Source organism: Meleagris gallopavo, chromosome 17, assembly GCF_000146605.3.
Source record: "Meleagris gallopavo isolate NT-WF06-2002-E0010 breed Aviagen turkey brand Nicholas breeding stock chromosome 17, Turkey_5.1, whole genome shotgun sequence".
NCBI classification, from domain to species: Eukaryota; Metazoa; Chordata; class Aves; order Galliformes; family Phasianidae; genus Meleagris; species Meleagris gallopavo.
Genome location: NC_015027.2, coordinates 8,356,426 through 8,369,910, shown reverse-complemented (window position 1 = coordinate 8,369,910; position 13,485 = coordinate 8,356,426). Strand labels below are relative to the sequence as shown.

General features: G+C 42.7%; 1 protein-coding gene across 1 annotated transcript in view; it reads right to left on the bottom strand.

The window, feature by feature from the left end:
* Positions 1–95: 95 nt before the first annotated feature.
* The window catches only part of ZNRF3 (zinc and ring finger 3), a 69,427-nt gene continuing 56,037 nt past the window's right edge, over positions 96–13,485 (bottom strand). Inside the window, exons 3-9 of the mRNA XM_003211006.4 lie at positions 10,670–10,744; positions 9,017–9,148; positions 7,970–8,080; positions 7,099–7,266; positions 6,190–6,292; positions 4,009–5,754; positions 96–2,971 (exon numbers count right to left, since the gene is read on the bottom strand). Coding sequence (XP_003211054.1) covers positions 2,928–2,971; positions 4,009–5,754; positions 6,190–6,292; positions 7,099–7,266; positions 7,970–8,080; positions 9,017–9,148; positions 10,670–10,744 — 2,379 coding nt within the window. The 3' untranslated portion in view covers positions 96–2,927. The remainder of the gene's footprint in view (positions 2,972–4,008; positions 5,755–6,189; positions 6,293–7,098; positions 7,267–7,969; positions 8,081–9,016; positions 9,149–10,669; positions 10,745–13,485) is intronic.

The window sequence follows — 13,485 nt, the reverse complement described above, 5'->3', positions numbered from 1 at the left end:
TGAGAAGCATTGCTGTTAAAAGCAGTTCATGTAGGACTGCACTTGGAGAAGTGCAGCTGTGTCCTTTCCCTACAAATAAGGACGACTTCCACACGTGTATGCAATAAAACTGTATTTTTGCGTGGTTTTGCCCTTTTTTTTTTTTAATACAGACATTTGTACACTTTCTTACAAAACTGCAGGTAACTACAACTTTTCTTAAATCATTTTTGGTCGGCAAGTACTGTAAAATCTTTGTGTGCAATTATCATGTATTTACAGGGCCTCGTGTTAGTGATTTTCAATGATTATTACAATAATGTCACACACTCTCAACATAAAACATGGCTTAAGATAAATATATTAGTAAATAAATATTCTGAGAACATATTTCCATAAATGAAATGTGCTGCTATACATATACAGAATATATACAGGATGCTTTCTAGCTTTTAAAACATTTTAAAAAATGGTAATGAAGGAGAAAGAGCCCTTTGACCATATTACAAATCTTTACAGCAAATTTTATACAAAACAATTTTAAGTGCTATAAGATCATTAAAAAAAAAAAAAACAACAAACATTTTAAATAGTGCCTCATGAGCCAAACACAATGACAACTGTTCATGGAAGTAGTAGAAAGGTATTTTGTTATAAAAGCCACCTATCACGGCAGCTGGCCTATAACTGTACAGACATACTGAGGATGAATTACACGTTGTCTATAAAGCCAAACACAGAAACCAAGCATAAGGTATCTCTGTAAGGCCTGCAGGAACTGTGGTACTGGCAGAGATCCCCACAACATGTGAAGGAGGCTGGTACAGGAACACCATGAGCCAGAACATTCAAATACCTTTTGTAGAACCGTGCTTTGCCACAAGGCGCCGTGCAGTTATGGAGCACAGTGCATCTCAGTGGCCTCACAGTGCCTCGTGAAACACCAAACAAGGTAATCCAGGTGGTATCCCATGATGTGTGCAATGCTTTTCATTTGAGTGGAGGAAGGAGAAAGGTAAGACTTTTAAAAAAAAGCCTTGTAGAGTTGCTTCTCCTAACACATACCACTTACTACAGTCATTCAGAGAATGAATACGTTTTCAATAAACTTTATACACAGGAAATATGTTTACTGTAAGTTTTGTTTCAGTTTTCTACCCAAGTATTGGCTTGTGTCAATTCTCTGAACAGCTGGATTGGGGCGTTTGTTCACTTAGATCTAATGGGAACTGCTTCCAACAGAATTGTTTTTTCCTAATTTATCGAGTACAGAAAGGAAAAGTAAACAAACCAACCTAATTTGTTGTTTCTTGGTTGTTTGCATTTTATAAAGTATTTCCTTTGGGACTATACAGAAAAGAAATTACCTTTTCTGGTACTCACAATCAGCCCAGTGCTGTCAAGGACATCATGGTTGAAAACATAACGTGAAGCATACAACTCTTTTTCATGACTTTTAAATACCTTCGAAGCATACTGAACTTCAGACCAATCTCTGCAGAAGGCTGGCAGCGTGGGCATTAACAAAATAGTTTCCCTTTAGGAGAATTCCTGCTGTGAATATAGCAGACAGGATGACACTGTGTCCTCAGGCACATGCAGCATGACAGGCAATTAAACCATGCTATGGTAGCCTCTTACTCAGAAGCCGCTGTTTCCACAGGAAACAATTGCTATCAGAAGTGACGACAGACGTTATCCCATGATAACAAATGTCCCCACTAGTACAAGAACAAGAACAAAAGTATGTGCCCAGGCTAATGGAGTACAGAGAACTCTCTGTACACAAGACGAAAATGAAGCACAACTGGCTGGGCCCAAGAAACCTTTAAAACAGATCGATCTCTGGAAGCTTACATCATCCACAGCAACAAAGGAAACAATGACTAAACCAAGTCCTCATTTTCCCACATGTGCAATGGGTGACAAGCACTGCTTCCCCTTAGGCACGCTTGCAGGCTATAAGGGAACAAGACAGATTCTGACCTATTTCCAACAAGAGCCAGGCAAGCCCCCTGCAAACCCTATTGTCCTGCATATGCCAGCATTTCCCACAGCCACGGGGGGGCTACAAGTGCCTGTAAAACTTCCTATGGAAGCCAAGATTCACTATCTACAAAGGTTTCACCCTTTCTAAACACTTTCTTCTACCACCTGTTTGAGGGGAAGGAAGGGTGTCCTCCCCCTCCCCTCCCCCAACATTCTTCACCAGTCAGAAGATACAATGAGGTCCATGTTTTAGCAGGAAATGGGAATATGAACAACCCGAGCTAACAGTATCCCTACCCCCAGTCTGTTAAAACTAATCATGATGGCTGGAGACTCTCCCCAGCCAAATCATCAGAGCAGCATAAAAGGCGGGGAGGGGAGAGGAAGAAGGAGACAGTCTAATCCTTCACCTCTCTCAAAATCACGCATATAACTTGCTGGCTACTAGGATTTGCTACTAGGATTAATTGATATCTGAACATCCATTCAGCAGCTGTATCCCTCTGGACTACTTTATTTCAAGGTGCTATCTGGTTTCTAAGGCAGGTGTAGCCCTGAGCTTATCAAAGGCTGGACTCCTTTAAGTAGGAGGTAACAGCGTCTACACATAGCCTGGCTTATTTAACACACCGTGTTACCTCTCAGCAAGAGCTGACACGGTCACTTCTAAAAAGAAAAATATAAATAACATTTTGTCATTAATATAGAAACGGCATTAGAGCTCAGAATGCTCCACACCATGTCCCACATGGGCTTTGCACACCAATGGAGGCCTGAAGGCTTCAGGCAAAAGGGAGAAAGAGGATAATCAAGCTGATGTGGACATAGAGGAAGTGGGGGGAGGGACTTCTCCACATTACCACTTTTGTGTGTTTGTCAAAGCTTAACAAATTGAAGTCCGTGTGAATTTGGAGTCTGTGATAAGCTCCACTTCTCCACCTGGTGTCATCTGGACAAGTCTAGTCACCAGTCTGGCTTCTCTCCAAGGGGTGAGATCCAGCACCTGGACAATAAAGAGAAAATTTCTGGTTAAACTAAAGAACACTGCATCTTGACTACTGTGTCCAGTTTGGGTCCCACCAGTACAAGAAACACTGTGGTTGACCGAAGCAAGTTCAGCACAGAGCCAAGGTGCTCTGAGGGCTACAGCATCTGCCCTGTGACAAGAGGGTGAGGAAGCAGGGCTTGTTTGCAGTTACTATGCTATGACATCAAAATTGAACTGAGGTCTTCTAGTGATGCATGGAGGACAAGAGGTAACAGGCTTTCACTGAGACATGAAATGTTCAGACTGGATATAAAAAGAAACTTTTCTCTACGAGAACAGGGGGCAGAGAGGTTGTGCAGTGTATGTCCTTTGAAGGCTGTCATGGAGACTATTGAGATCTGACTGGATAAACTGAGTCTAATCTGAGCAACTGAACAATGCGGTGTCATCTCAGAGCTGACTCTGCTTTGAGCAGGGAGTTGGACTAGATAATGTCTCAAGGACCCTTCCAGCCTAAGACGTTTCTGTTAATAAGCGTTAATGAGTTAATAAACTCATTTAGGCAAGGCAGATAAGGAAGAACTCCCTTCGTTCCATGAGTAGTTCTTTTTTCCCCTTGTGCAGGTCAGTGGCAGAGATTTTCTCATATATTCTCCTACAGCAGTTCCAAGTTTTCCACTCTTATTTTTCAGCTCCATCTTGTCAGTCCCCTCACGGCACTCTGGCCATGCCTACTCTGGTGTTTTCCATTCAAAAATGTCAAAGCTCCCAGACTGGCACAATGTCCCTGGTTTGGGGACCTGTACTAGCAGTCCCCACAAAGTATGAGAATGAAAGCTCTTAACTACCATCTTCTATCCCTCTAGCTAAGGCCAAATGAACATATGTAACACGAAAACAACACTGTCGGGGGAAGGATTAACTGATAACCTGCTCTTATGCAAAAGATTGCAGTAACCTTTAAGGCTGCACATACCTGGGAAACTGGGATCTTGCGTTTCATATGCTACAACTAAAAGGTAGGGAGTAACCAAAAGAAGCAAACTGATTACCTGTGACTTGTGTGGTCGCTGTCAACTTCTGGGAGTGCGGAGTGGAACTAGGAAAGAGCATTCTGGTTTCCTCTTCCTGAGAGCAGTTTTGACGTAGGAAAGATGTTGCCTCATAGCACACCTCCCTCTCGTCCTGTACCTCTCCTATACCTTGGCAGTGCAGGTAAGCATCTAGCTCAGATGTTCCATCCCAGGAACTACAGCCACCTGTGTGGGTCCCTTGGCACTCTGTAGGTAGAATTAGCTCACAGTCTCTGTCTTCAGGAATGATGGGAATGCGTTGACCCAGATCATGTACACCCTTATAACAGCTTGGCAAGGTGTCATCAGGAAGTGTGTACTGCACATTCACTGCATAGTCTTCTGTATAGCAGCCACCACCTCCACTGCCACTGTTGCTACTACAGGCTACCTGCTTCTCTTCATAGAAGCAGCACGGCAACCCTTCGTATTTTACCCTATCTGTCCTATGCAAGTGGTCTGATTTAATACTGTACAAGCCCTGGGTGCTCCCTGACTGTGGTTCTAACCCTGGGCCACACGCCCCCCACAGCGGAGAACTGAGGAAGAGTGCATTACAGTCAGCTGTCCCATTTCTAGGCTCCAGGGCAGAGTGCTGGAGTTCAAAGCAGCACGCGCATGCTTGCTCCATAAGCGGCCCTGTTATCTCTGGATTCTTCCAGTTCATTTTAACATCCAAGGCAGCACCAGGAGTGGCCTCAGGTCCTCCCTCTGAGGTAGTGCCATTTGGATCCCTGTGCTCTAGTGAGGAATTACTGCTATAGTTCATATCCATGCTGCAATTAGACAGTTGGTCCCCTGAGGAAGAAGCAGGCACAGGCCGGCAGTCAGCACTCACCAGACTGTGACCATGAGCTGGAAGCTCATCCTGATGGGGGTCCTCCAAGAGAACAATTGCACCCTTGTTTGTACCACCAGCCTCACCCACTCGGCAAGGGCTTTTACTGCGGTAGATGTATGGGTCATAGTCACTGCTCAAAGAGCTGCGGAAGGTGGAGCAACTCCCATAAACACCTTGGTTGCTGACCTCGGTGCAGTCAACCATGGAATCGCTAGAGGAGCAGTGGCACTGACCAGAACTGCTGCTGCTGCTGTCACTTCCAGGGCAGTCAGCTAAATATCCACTGCACACTGAACGATGACCATGATAGCAGCTAAAGCTGGAGGTACTGCCACTCTCCAAGCGAGATGAGGGCACTACGTGTACCACAGGAGGGAAAAGCACACTGCTACCAGGCTGAAAGGCACGGGAAGCACCCTTTGAGGAAATGCCAGTTGAAGGCTGTCCATCTTGCTCAGGGTAACTAAGGCCTTGGAAGTAGTAGTGCTGATACATGGTCTCATATTGGGAAAAACACGCTGCTTTAGAAAAGTTTCGTCCTCCAAACTTGGGTCGTCGGAAATTGTGAGCTGGAGAATAAGCCCTATGTTCCAGGCTGCAGTGGTGAGTGTTTAAAGCATGGTCTAAATGAATAGGCTGATAACTTCGGATATAAGCTGCAGATTGGGCTTGGTAGAGGCTCTGTTCACCGTGTCGCTCAACTGTAAGTACTGTGATGGGATTTCCATGAGGGTCCATGCTTGTCCGTGTAGGATATGCTGTTATCTGGTTTGCTCTGTGCACTCGGCCTGGGTAATGGACAGGCAGAATCACCCTCTGCTGCCGGCTGCGTGCTGAGTTGATGGATTCCAGGCAGACTGGGCCTGTGTTTCCCTTCTTCTGTTCTGAAGGAGAGAAATAAGGAGTGAAGAAGGAGTATAGACTTGCAGGTTAAGAGCGAAGCTGGCAGTCATTGCTGTTGTTTTTGCTTTGCACATTACTTCACATAAACCAGTATTAATGGAAGACTTTATCAAACTTATAAAAAAAAAAATTATTAAATAATTCTATTAAATTTATTCTCATTGTGTTCAAAGGCTGATCAATGCTGCTCTCTGCTGAGCACTGTGCCCAGAACAAGGGAAAAACAGAAAAAGTGGCTTGTTATTCCAGGGTATGCAGTCATTTTTAAACAACTACATTTCTAGGGTTGCATTACAATAAAACTATGGGCTTTACAGAGATTTATCTACGGGCATAACTTCTGTTTCATCTTGTGAAGCCTGAAGTCCAAAATACATAATACAGCTGAGCATCCCCACCTCATTTACAGGACATACCAATGATGTTATGGCGGCAGTGAGGACAGGTGTGATGCTGCAGTAACCAAGGATCCACACATTTCTTGTGAAATCGATGAGTGCAGGGAATGACACGCAGCTCCTAAAGGAAAACATGAAGAGACAGAAGAAGTACTGATGCCTAATGAGTAAATCTTCACACCTTATTCCTAGCTCTTTTTTTAACAGAGCTGAATTCCTGCTCTAGAAGCAGTAAGGAAAAAAAAAACACCACTGCATTCAGCCAAAAGCACAGTGGTTAGGGATAAACCCTCTGAAAAAGTGGTCTAGTGTTAGAACTTCATTGTGAGCAGCCAGCATTTTTGAGGATGATTTTTACTGTGTGTCCTGTGCCTTAACATGCTGGGGGAACCCATACTAAAGTATTAAAGTAATCTCCAAAATATGAAATGTACTTAAATAAAGATCAATGGAGTCCATTTAACAACGTCTTCATTTTTTATATGGAAGTTTAAAGCTTTGATTATTGATTGCTGATGTCTTAACAGGCCTGTTTTCTACTTCATCCTTTCGTTGACTACAGACTACATCAGAGAAGGCAATCGCTGACATCAACACAGAAATGATAAGCAGAAGGCTAAAACTGGTTCCTGAACCTTGTGGAGCTCCCTCCCTTCTCTGGTCTCCCATCAGTGCAGCCTGAGGGAGGGATCAACCTACAAAGTGAACCCCCCTCAGCTCTCACTTTGCAGTGTGGTGAAAAGCTCTTGAGATTTACATTGGTAACTGCACAATGCAGCTGAGGCTGAGCTGGCTGCTCAATGCGATCTGTCCAGCAAATGGCACAATCTCAATACATGATGCACCCAACAGCCAGCTGTATGTCACAGGGCTAAAATAAATCAGCTGCATTCTCAGCCTATGTTGAAGAAACTTTCTATCCTTTACCTCCCCATCAATGTACTTCTCCAAGCAGATGGCACAGTCAGAGGTAGAGCTGCTACTGAGTGTATCCAGAGCACCGCAGCTACCTTCCCGGTGTCCCTTGCTTTTAGACTTAAATTTCCTGGTCTCCATTTTTTCCAGTGCTTGCACTGCAAGCCTGTTCATGGAATTCTAGAACAGAAGAAGAAGAAAAAAAGGCAACACTGCTGCATAAGGGACTGTAGCGTAGTAGCAGAGAAAACACCACCATATCAAATCAATGGACCTTTCAAATCACAGCAGGCTCAAACTAACGCACAGCGCTTTGCAGTCCTTATACATGTATACCCACGCAGTGAACAGTTTACAAATTCAAACTGCAAGGTCCATTAACTTCTATTTGCTTTCTCTTTGATGCCTGATAGGAAAAAAATACCTCATCTAGAATTACCGCATATCAATATCTTATACCTCACAACCTTCTCCAACTAAGAATTAAAGGATATTACTCTACTGAAAAAGAGTTGTGATTTCTTCTAAATCATTATAATCTCTCCACAGCACATTAATGAGCATTTGAGCTTCTTTTGGAGTACAACAGTGTTACTGATACTCAACCTCTGAACAAACAGAAATACTCCTCCTTCCCAAAGGCTAAATGGTTCATTCAATACTCAATGTCTGAATTTAACTGAAGGGACATCAAAGGTCAGCGTAGATCTCCTTTAAAGACATTGTCACATCCATTCAAAGGTCTACACCCATGGATACAAACCTTTCCCCAAAGATGGCTATTCTAAGTCAGCATACTGTATTGCCAAAGGCCGCAAGTTCTAGGACCAAGTAAAAGAAACTAACTTTCAGCGTTCAATAAATAAACCATTACTGCTCTTACCTGACTACGTCGTTGTTTCAGTTTGATCTTGACAAGAAGAATGAGGCAAACAAGAGACACAACCACAAAGAAGGCCAGGAAAATTCCCATATCAAAGTACTCAGTAGGTTGCTTAAAAATTAGAACAACATTATTATTTTTCCTATCTTTCTATCAGAGTCAAAACTACTGTTCCTTTCTCTTTTCTACTTTCTCAGTAGTCAATGTCACATACATACACAGAAAATGTTAAGTCAATGCATTCTGCTTATTAACGAGGATTCTGTGGGACAAACCTGAGGTACATGTGTTACTGAAAGGGAATGAAATACACAGAGTGCCAATCATGAGATGTCAGATACACAGCAGCTCTGGGCTAATTCTACACGAAAACAGGTTTTTTTTAAAAAAAATTGAATTACACTAGTACAAATTTTCATGCGTTATTGGTTTTCTTGCATATCTAAACAAGTAAAAACGAGTATTTACATCTTCAGCAAATGGTGCACTTCTCACTTTTCATATCAGAAGTACTCCTTAAAAATACAGCAAAACCAAAGTGGTAACTGGGTCATTGCTGACCTCTAGTTTTGTTCTTCTTATATGAGTTACATGTAATGGGTGCTAAAAAAAAATCTCTAGAATAACATTTTATATTAAAATTACAAATATCAGATATAAAATAACTAACCCATGTTTAAAATACCACCCAAGAAATGAATTAACACAGGGCAGGCTATCTTACAAATCTGAACTGCTAGGTGCATGCAGTAACTGTGGTATATAACTAAGAAAAAGGAAAGCCTCTACTATGTAAAATTGTTAGCCACTTACAAAATTTTAAAGAACATATATATGGAAGACATCAGGTCCCACATTGTGGATTCTACACTTAAATCAAGCATAGCCACTTGTCCGCAGTAAAGTTCCTCAGTTTATTTAGGTCAGCAGAATTTCTCATCTGTTAATTCTTATGGGGAGCATCAAAACATCTTTGCACTGCAGTTAGCAAGCGCTGCACGAAGTAACAGCAGTGCAACGTTGAGATAAAGTTTCTTAAAGTCTCACCCGTGGGGGGCGATGCTGAATCCTTGCTCGCGCCACTTTCTGCTTGTTAACTATGTTCATTAGCTTGACAGCATCAGCACCCTTCACATACACCACTGGTCTCTTCAGAGGGTCTTCTAAGCCCTGGTTCAGCTAGAACAACAACAACAAATCTGCTCAGGAGGCACATTTCAGCACAAGTACTTCTCTTCTGAGAATGGAAAGAAGAGTAAATGAACGTGAAAGCGGAACCGATTCAAGCACCAATTGTTCTTCTCTGCTACAAACCTAAGTGTTCACTTAGGTCCTTTGGCTGAGAATCAAAATGCATGACACACAGATGTCCAGAACTGCATGAGAAGGCAGTCAATCAAGTACCACTTATGGTTAGTGTATGTGAGACTAGGTCTTGTCATTCATCTTCTGGTTGTGAGCGTTTGCATAAGCTGCTGCTCTGTCCTGTAATAAAGCCTACAATGCCAGCTGCTGCACTAACCTCTTTCCATTTTATTTGTTCATGCAAATACTCAATAATCAACTAATTTTCCAATTATGTAGCTAGCTGCACCCAGTTAATTAGCAACAGTCAAGGAAGGAGAGCTGTTGGTAGATGAAAGACACAAGGAGGCAGCAATTCAGCTTCGCATGTTCAGAGATGGATGGATGGCTGAGAGTAATTGGAAGTAGCAATACAGAGAAAAGACTGGAAACAAGATAGATAACACCCTTGTGAGATAATTTTTGAAAAGTACTGAGAATGTTTGCAAAATTAAGTCTATAGCCTTGATGCACATGTAGACCACAGCTCCCAAAGTAACTACTGCAGAGTCCACATTCTTCAGTCCAACAGATGCTCGTTTCACAATTAAAACCAGCTTTTTAAATGTAAACATAGATAGACTCTCTTTCCCCAGGAAATTCAGGCTGCACTTGAAAATATTCCGCTTCACTTGTTTCTGCTGTAGCTCTCTTAAGACAGAAGAAAACTAAACCAAATGTAAACTATTTTCATGCTTGTTAAGCTCATTTTCTCTACTCAGTTAACTCGAAATTGCCTGGCAGGATCTTCTCAAAGCATCTCACAGAAATATTACCTCACCCATCTAAAAGGAGAAGATGGAACTTACACAGTGATCCCTGGGGAGGGAAAAAAAAAATAAAAAAAAAATCTGCTGCTCCACATTATACTTAGGCCAAAATTCAACAGCTGCAAATAAGAAAAAAATAGTTACACTTTTTTTTTGGTAGGAATTCATTTAAAGCCCATTTTGCAATCTCAAAAATAACAGCTGCTCAACAGTGCTGTTAATCACAAGTTGGGCACAGCCAAACCCCCTGTATGTAGTGCTGGGCAGAAACCTCACTGCCTCAAGGCCACTAATATTTGCCTCTATCCTTTCTCAAAAATGCAGTACCAGTATTGGATTCACGATTCTAGCAAAGGCTAGAAGAAAAATCTAACTCCCCACGCTCCTCTCCTTCTATCATTCTCAGCATCTCCATTGCTTCTTGCCTGCCAGAAGTTAAGCAGGAAAAACACAGCATCACATTACTCAGAATCTGCATGTCTTCAGGTTGCTGTGCTCAGAGCCCTGCCTACCCTGCGCTGCTGCCTCCGCAGTTCTAAAGGAGTCCAACAGAGGGTGTAATAAAACCAAGCTCCTTCCTTCATACCTGATCAATGGCATCCGGGTTTTCAGAAACATCAAAGATGACCGCTGTGGCTCCTCGCTGCACTGCTCTTTTTGCCTGCAATAAGACAGACAGCATCCTCAGACTTAGCCCAAAAGATCACAGTTACCACCGAAATTACTCTCTTCCTTCATTTCAGGACAGCAAACTTCACGTTGCTAGATTCTGTGTAGTTAAAATAAATGACAGTCATCGCAAACACAAAGTTATGGAACCAACATGGAATGCAGTTAAACTTCACTGTAGTTTCTGCAATCTCTATCTTTTCCCACTGAAACTCCTTCTTCAAGCTTTAAAATAAATTCATACGTCATTAAGACCCTTCAAAGATTTTAAATATAATATTTTTATTTTTCCCCCTTCCATACTACTTGGCAGCACTATCAAAAACAGCATACCATGTGATTTGGGGTGAGATGCAAGTTCACTAGAGTAGAAAATAAAGGCAGACCAGCTTCTTTATGATCTGTAAGTGTCCTTGGCCATAACAAGCTCTTGGTATCAATCTGTGTACAAAGTGCCTGATTTTTTCAATCCTCAGAGAACACTGCTCTTTCTGGCCACTGGAGGTCAGAACTGTAGCATATAATGTTTCAGCATCAGAGCTGTTTAAATGTGAAGCTTTTAACTAATAGCTCCAAAGCTGGAGTTACCAACAGTGAAAAAAAGTAATAATAATTAGAACATATTAAAATTCTCTAGGATAGATAAAAGAGTGCTTTAACCATCTAGGCTAAGACAGTGTTATCTGTTTCTGCCACTGTGCCTCTCCACATTTCACTCAAGAGATGCTCAGTGGCTCCATAGAGCAATCATTGGCAGAAGCTTCTCAAATCTGCTTCTACCTTTGGTGGATGCAGAGAGCAAAGCATTATTTCTCCATTATTTCCTCCACCATCACAGACTAAACAAGAGGACACCGGCTCTGCAGAGAGACTGGCAAAGCTTGAACCTGAGATACAAACGAAGCACCCAAAAGTTGTGGATTATGAAACATCACACAGTGCTTTAACACAGAATGAGGGGACCTTAGAGATGATCCAGCCCCAACCCCCGCCATGGGCTGGGTGCCCCCCACCAGCTCAGACTGCCCAGAGCCCCATCCAACCTCCAGGGATGGGGCACCCACAGCTCTGGGCAGCAGTGCCAGGGTCTCATCACCCACTGAGTACAGAATTTCTTCCTAACATCCAACCTCATCCTTCCCTGTTTTAGTTTAAAGCCATTCCCCCATATCCTGTGACTATCAGACCCTAAGATGACTGCTGGCCAGAACAAAACTGTGAATTTGAACGTCTTCAGGTAGTTTTCTTTTTTCTATTCTGCTATTTCATTTTTATTTTAAAACTAACAAAGTCCATCAGACAGCACATGAAGGAAACCAACACCCAGACGGAGTCTCTTTCTCAGAGCAGCAGGTATTTGTCCTCTTTGAAGTCAGCACACCTGGCTAATCACTAGTAGCTGTTGGGGAAGAAAAGTTAAAAGGAATTTAGTACACATTCTCCACTGAAGGGATGTGGCCCTGAGGTGAAAACTCATCCCTGTTTCCCTAAGAGGCATCTTTTACAAACATGCAGCATATGTAGAACCGTTCAGGGTATTTAGGCTGTTCTTTCAGAACGGTCAGCCAACAAGCGAGGCACTTTGATCTCTGGAAATATTCTTAAAAAGGATTTAGAGGTCGGTTCAGAAAAATTCTTCATTTGCAAACACACCAAATGAGCAGTTTACGGCACAGCAACTCATTAAATTCCCGTGAACGAGATGCAATCTGTATTTTTTACTCTATACTGCAAAATCAGATGTGAAAGGACAAGGGGGAATAGGTTTAAAAAAGGGAGGGGAGATTGAGGTTATAGATGTTAGGAAGAGGATTGTTACCCAGACGGTGGTGAGGTGCTGGAACAGGTTATCCAAAGTAGTTGTAGGTGTCCCATCCCTGGAGATGGCCAAGGCCATGGATGGGTCCTGGGCAGCCTGAGCTGGGGGAGTGGACACAGTCCCATAAGGATGGAGCTGGGTGATCTTTAAGGTCCCCTCCAACCTCAGCCATCCTATGTTAGAAATTAAAAGTACCAACTGGGTTCAAAATTCATGCTGGAGACGATAACATTCTTTCCCATGTCTCAATATTAAGCAGTATAAGATAACTGGAAAGAATCCCAAGTAATAAAACTGGAAACATTTTCTATAAGGCTACTCAACAGTAATATTGTACCTATCAGGAGAGTTTCCCTTATCATTCTACCTGAATTTTTGTCCCTCCCGACACTTACACCCAGTAAGTTTTATTTAATCCCACTAACACTTGAGTGTCAAGCCAATACATTGAAAATTAATAATGATATGTCACAGGATTATTTTGATTTTTTACTACCATGGAAGATTGAAATTAGAATTGAGTCAGAAGGAATCTTTAAAGGCCATCTGGTCCCTCTCCCCTGCGGTGAAGAGGAACTCCCACAGCCCCACCAGGTGCTCAGAGCCTTGTCCCCTGACCTTGGGTGTCCCCCCAGATGGATGAGTGATGGGGCATCCACTACATCTCTGGGCAATCTGCACCAGGTGGCTCAGAAGGTGGAGATGGGACAGCAATAACATTCCTACTGTAAGGTTCACGACCACGAGAGGAAACTGAACATCCATAAGTCTATGGGTCCCAAGGAGATGCATCCCAGAGTACTGAGGTTATTGGCTCACACAGTCACCAAGTCATTCCCAATGATATTTGAAAAGTCACGGCGGGCCCCGGTGACTGGAAAAAAGGCCGTGTCACACTCATTTTTAGGAAGGGT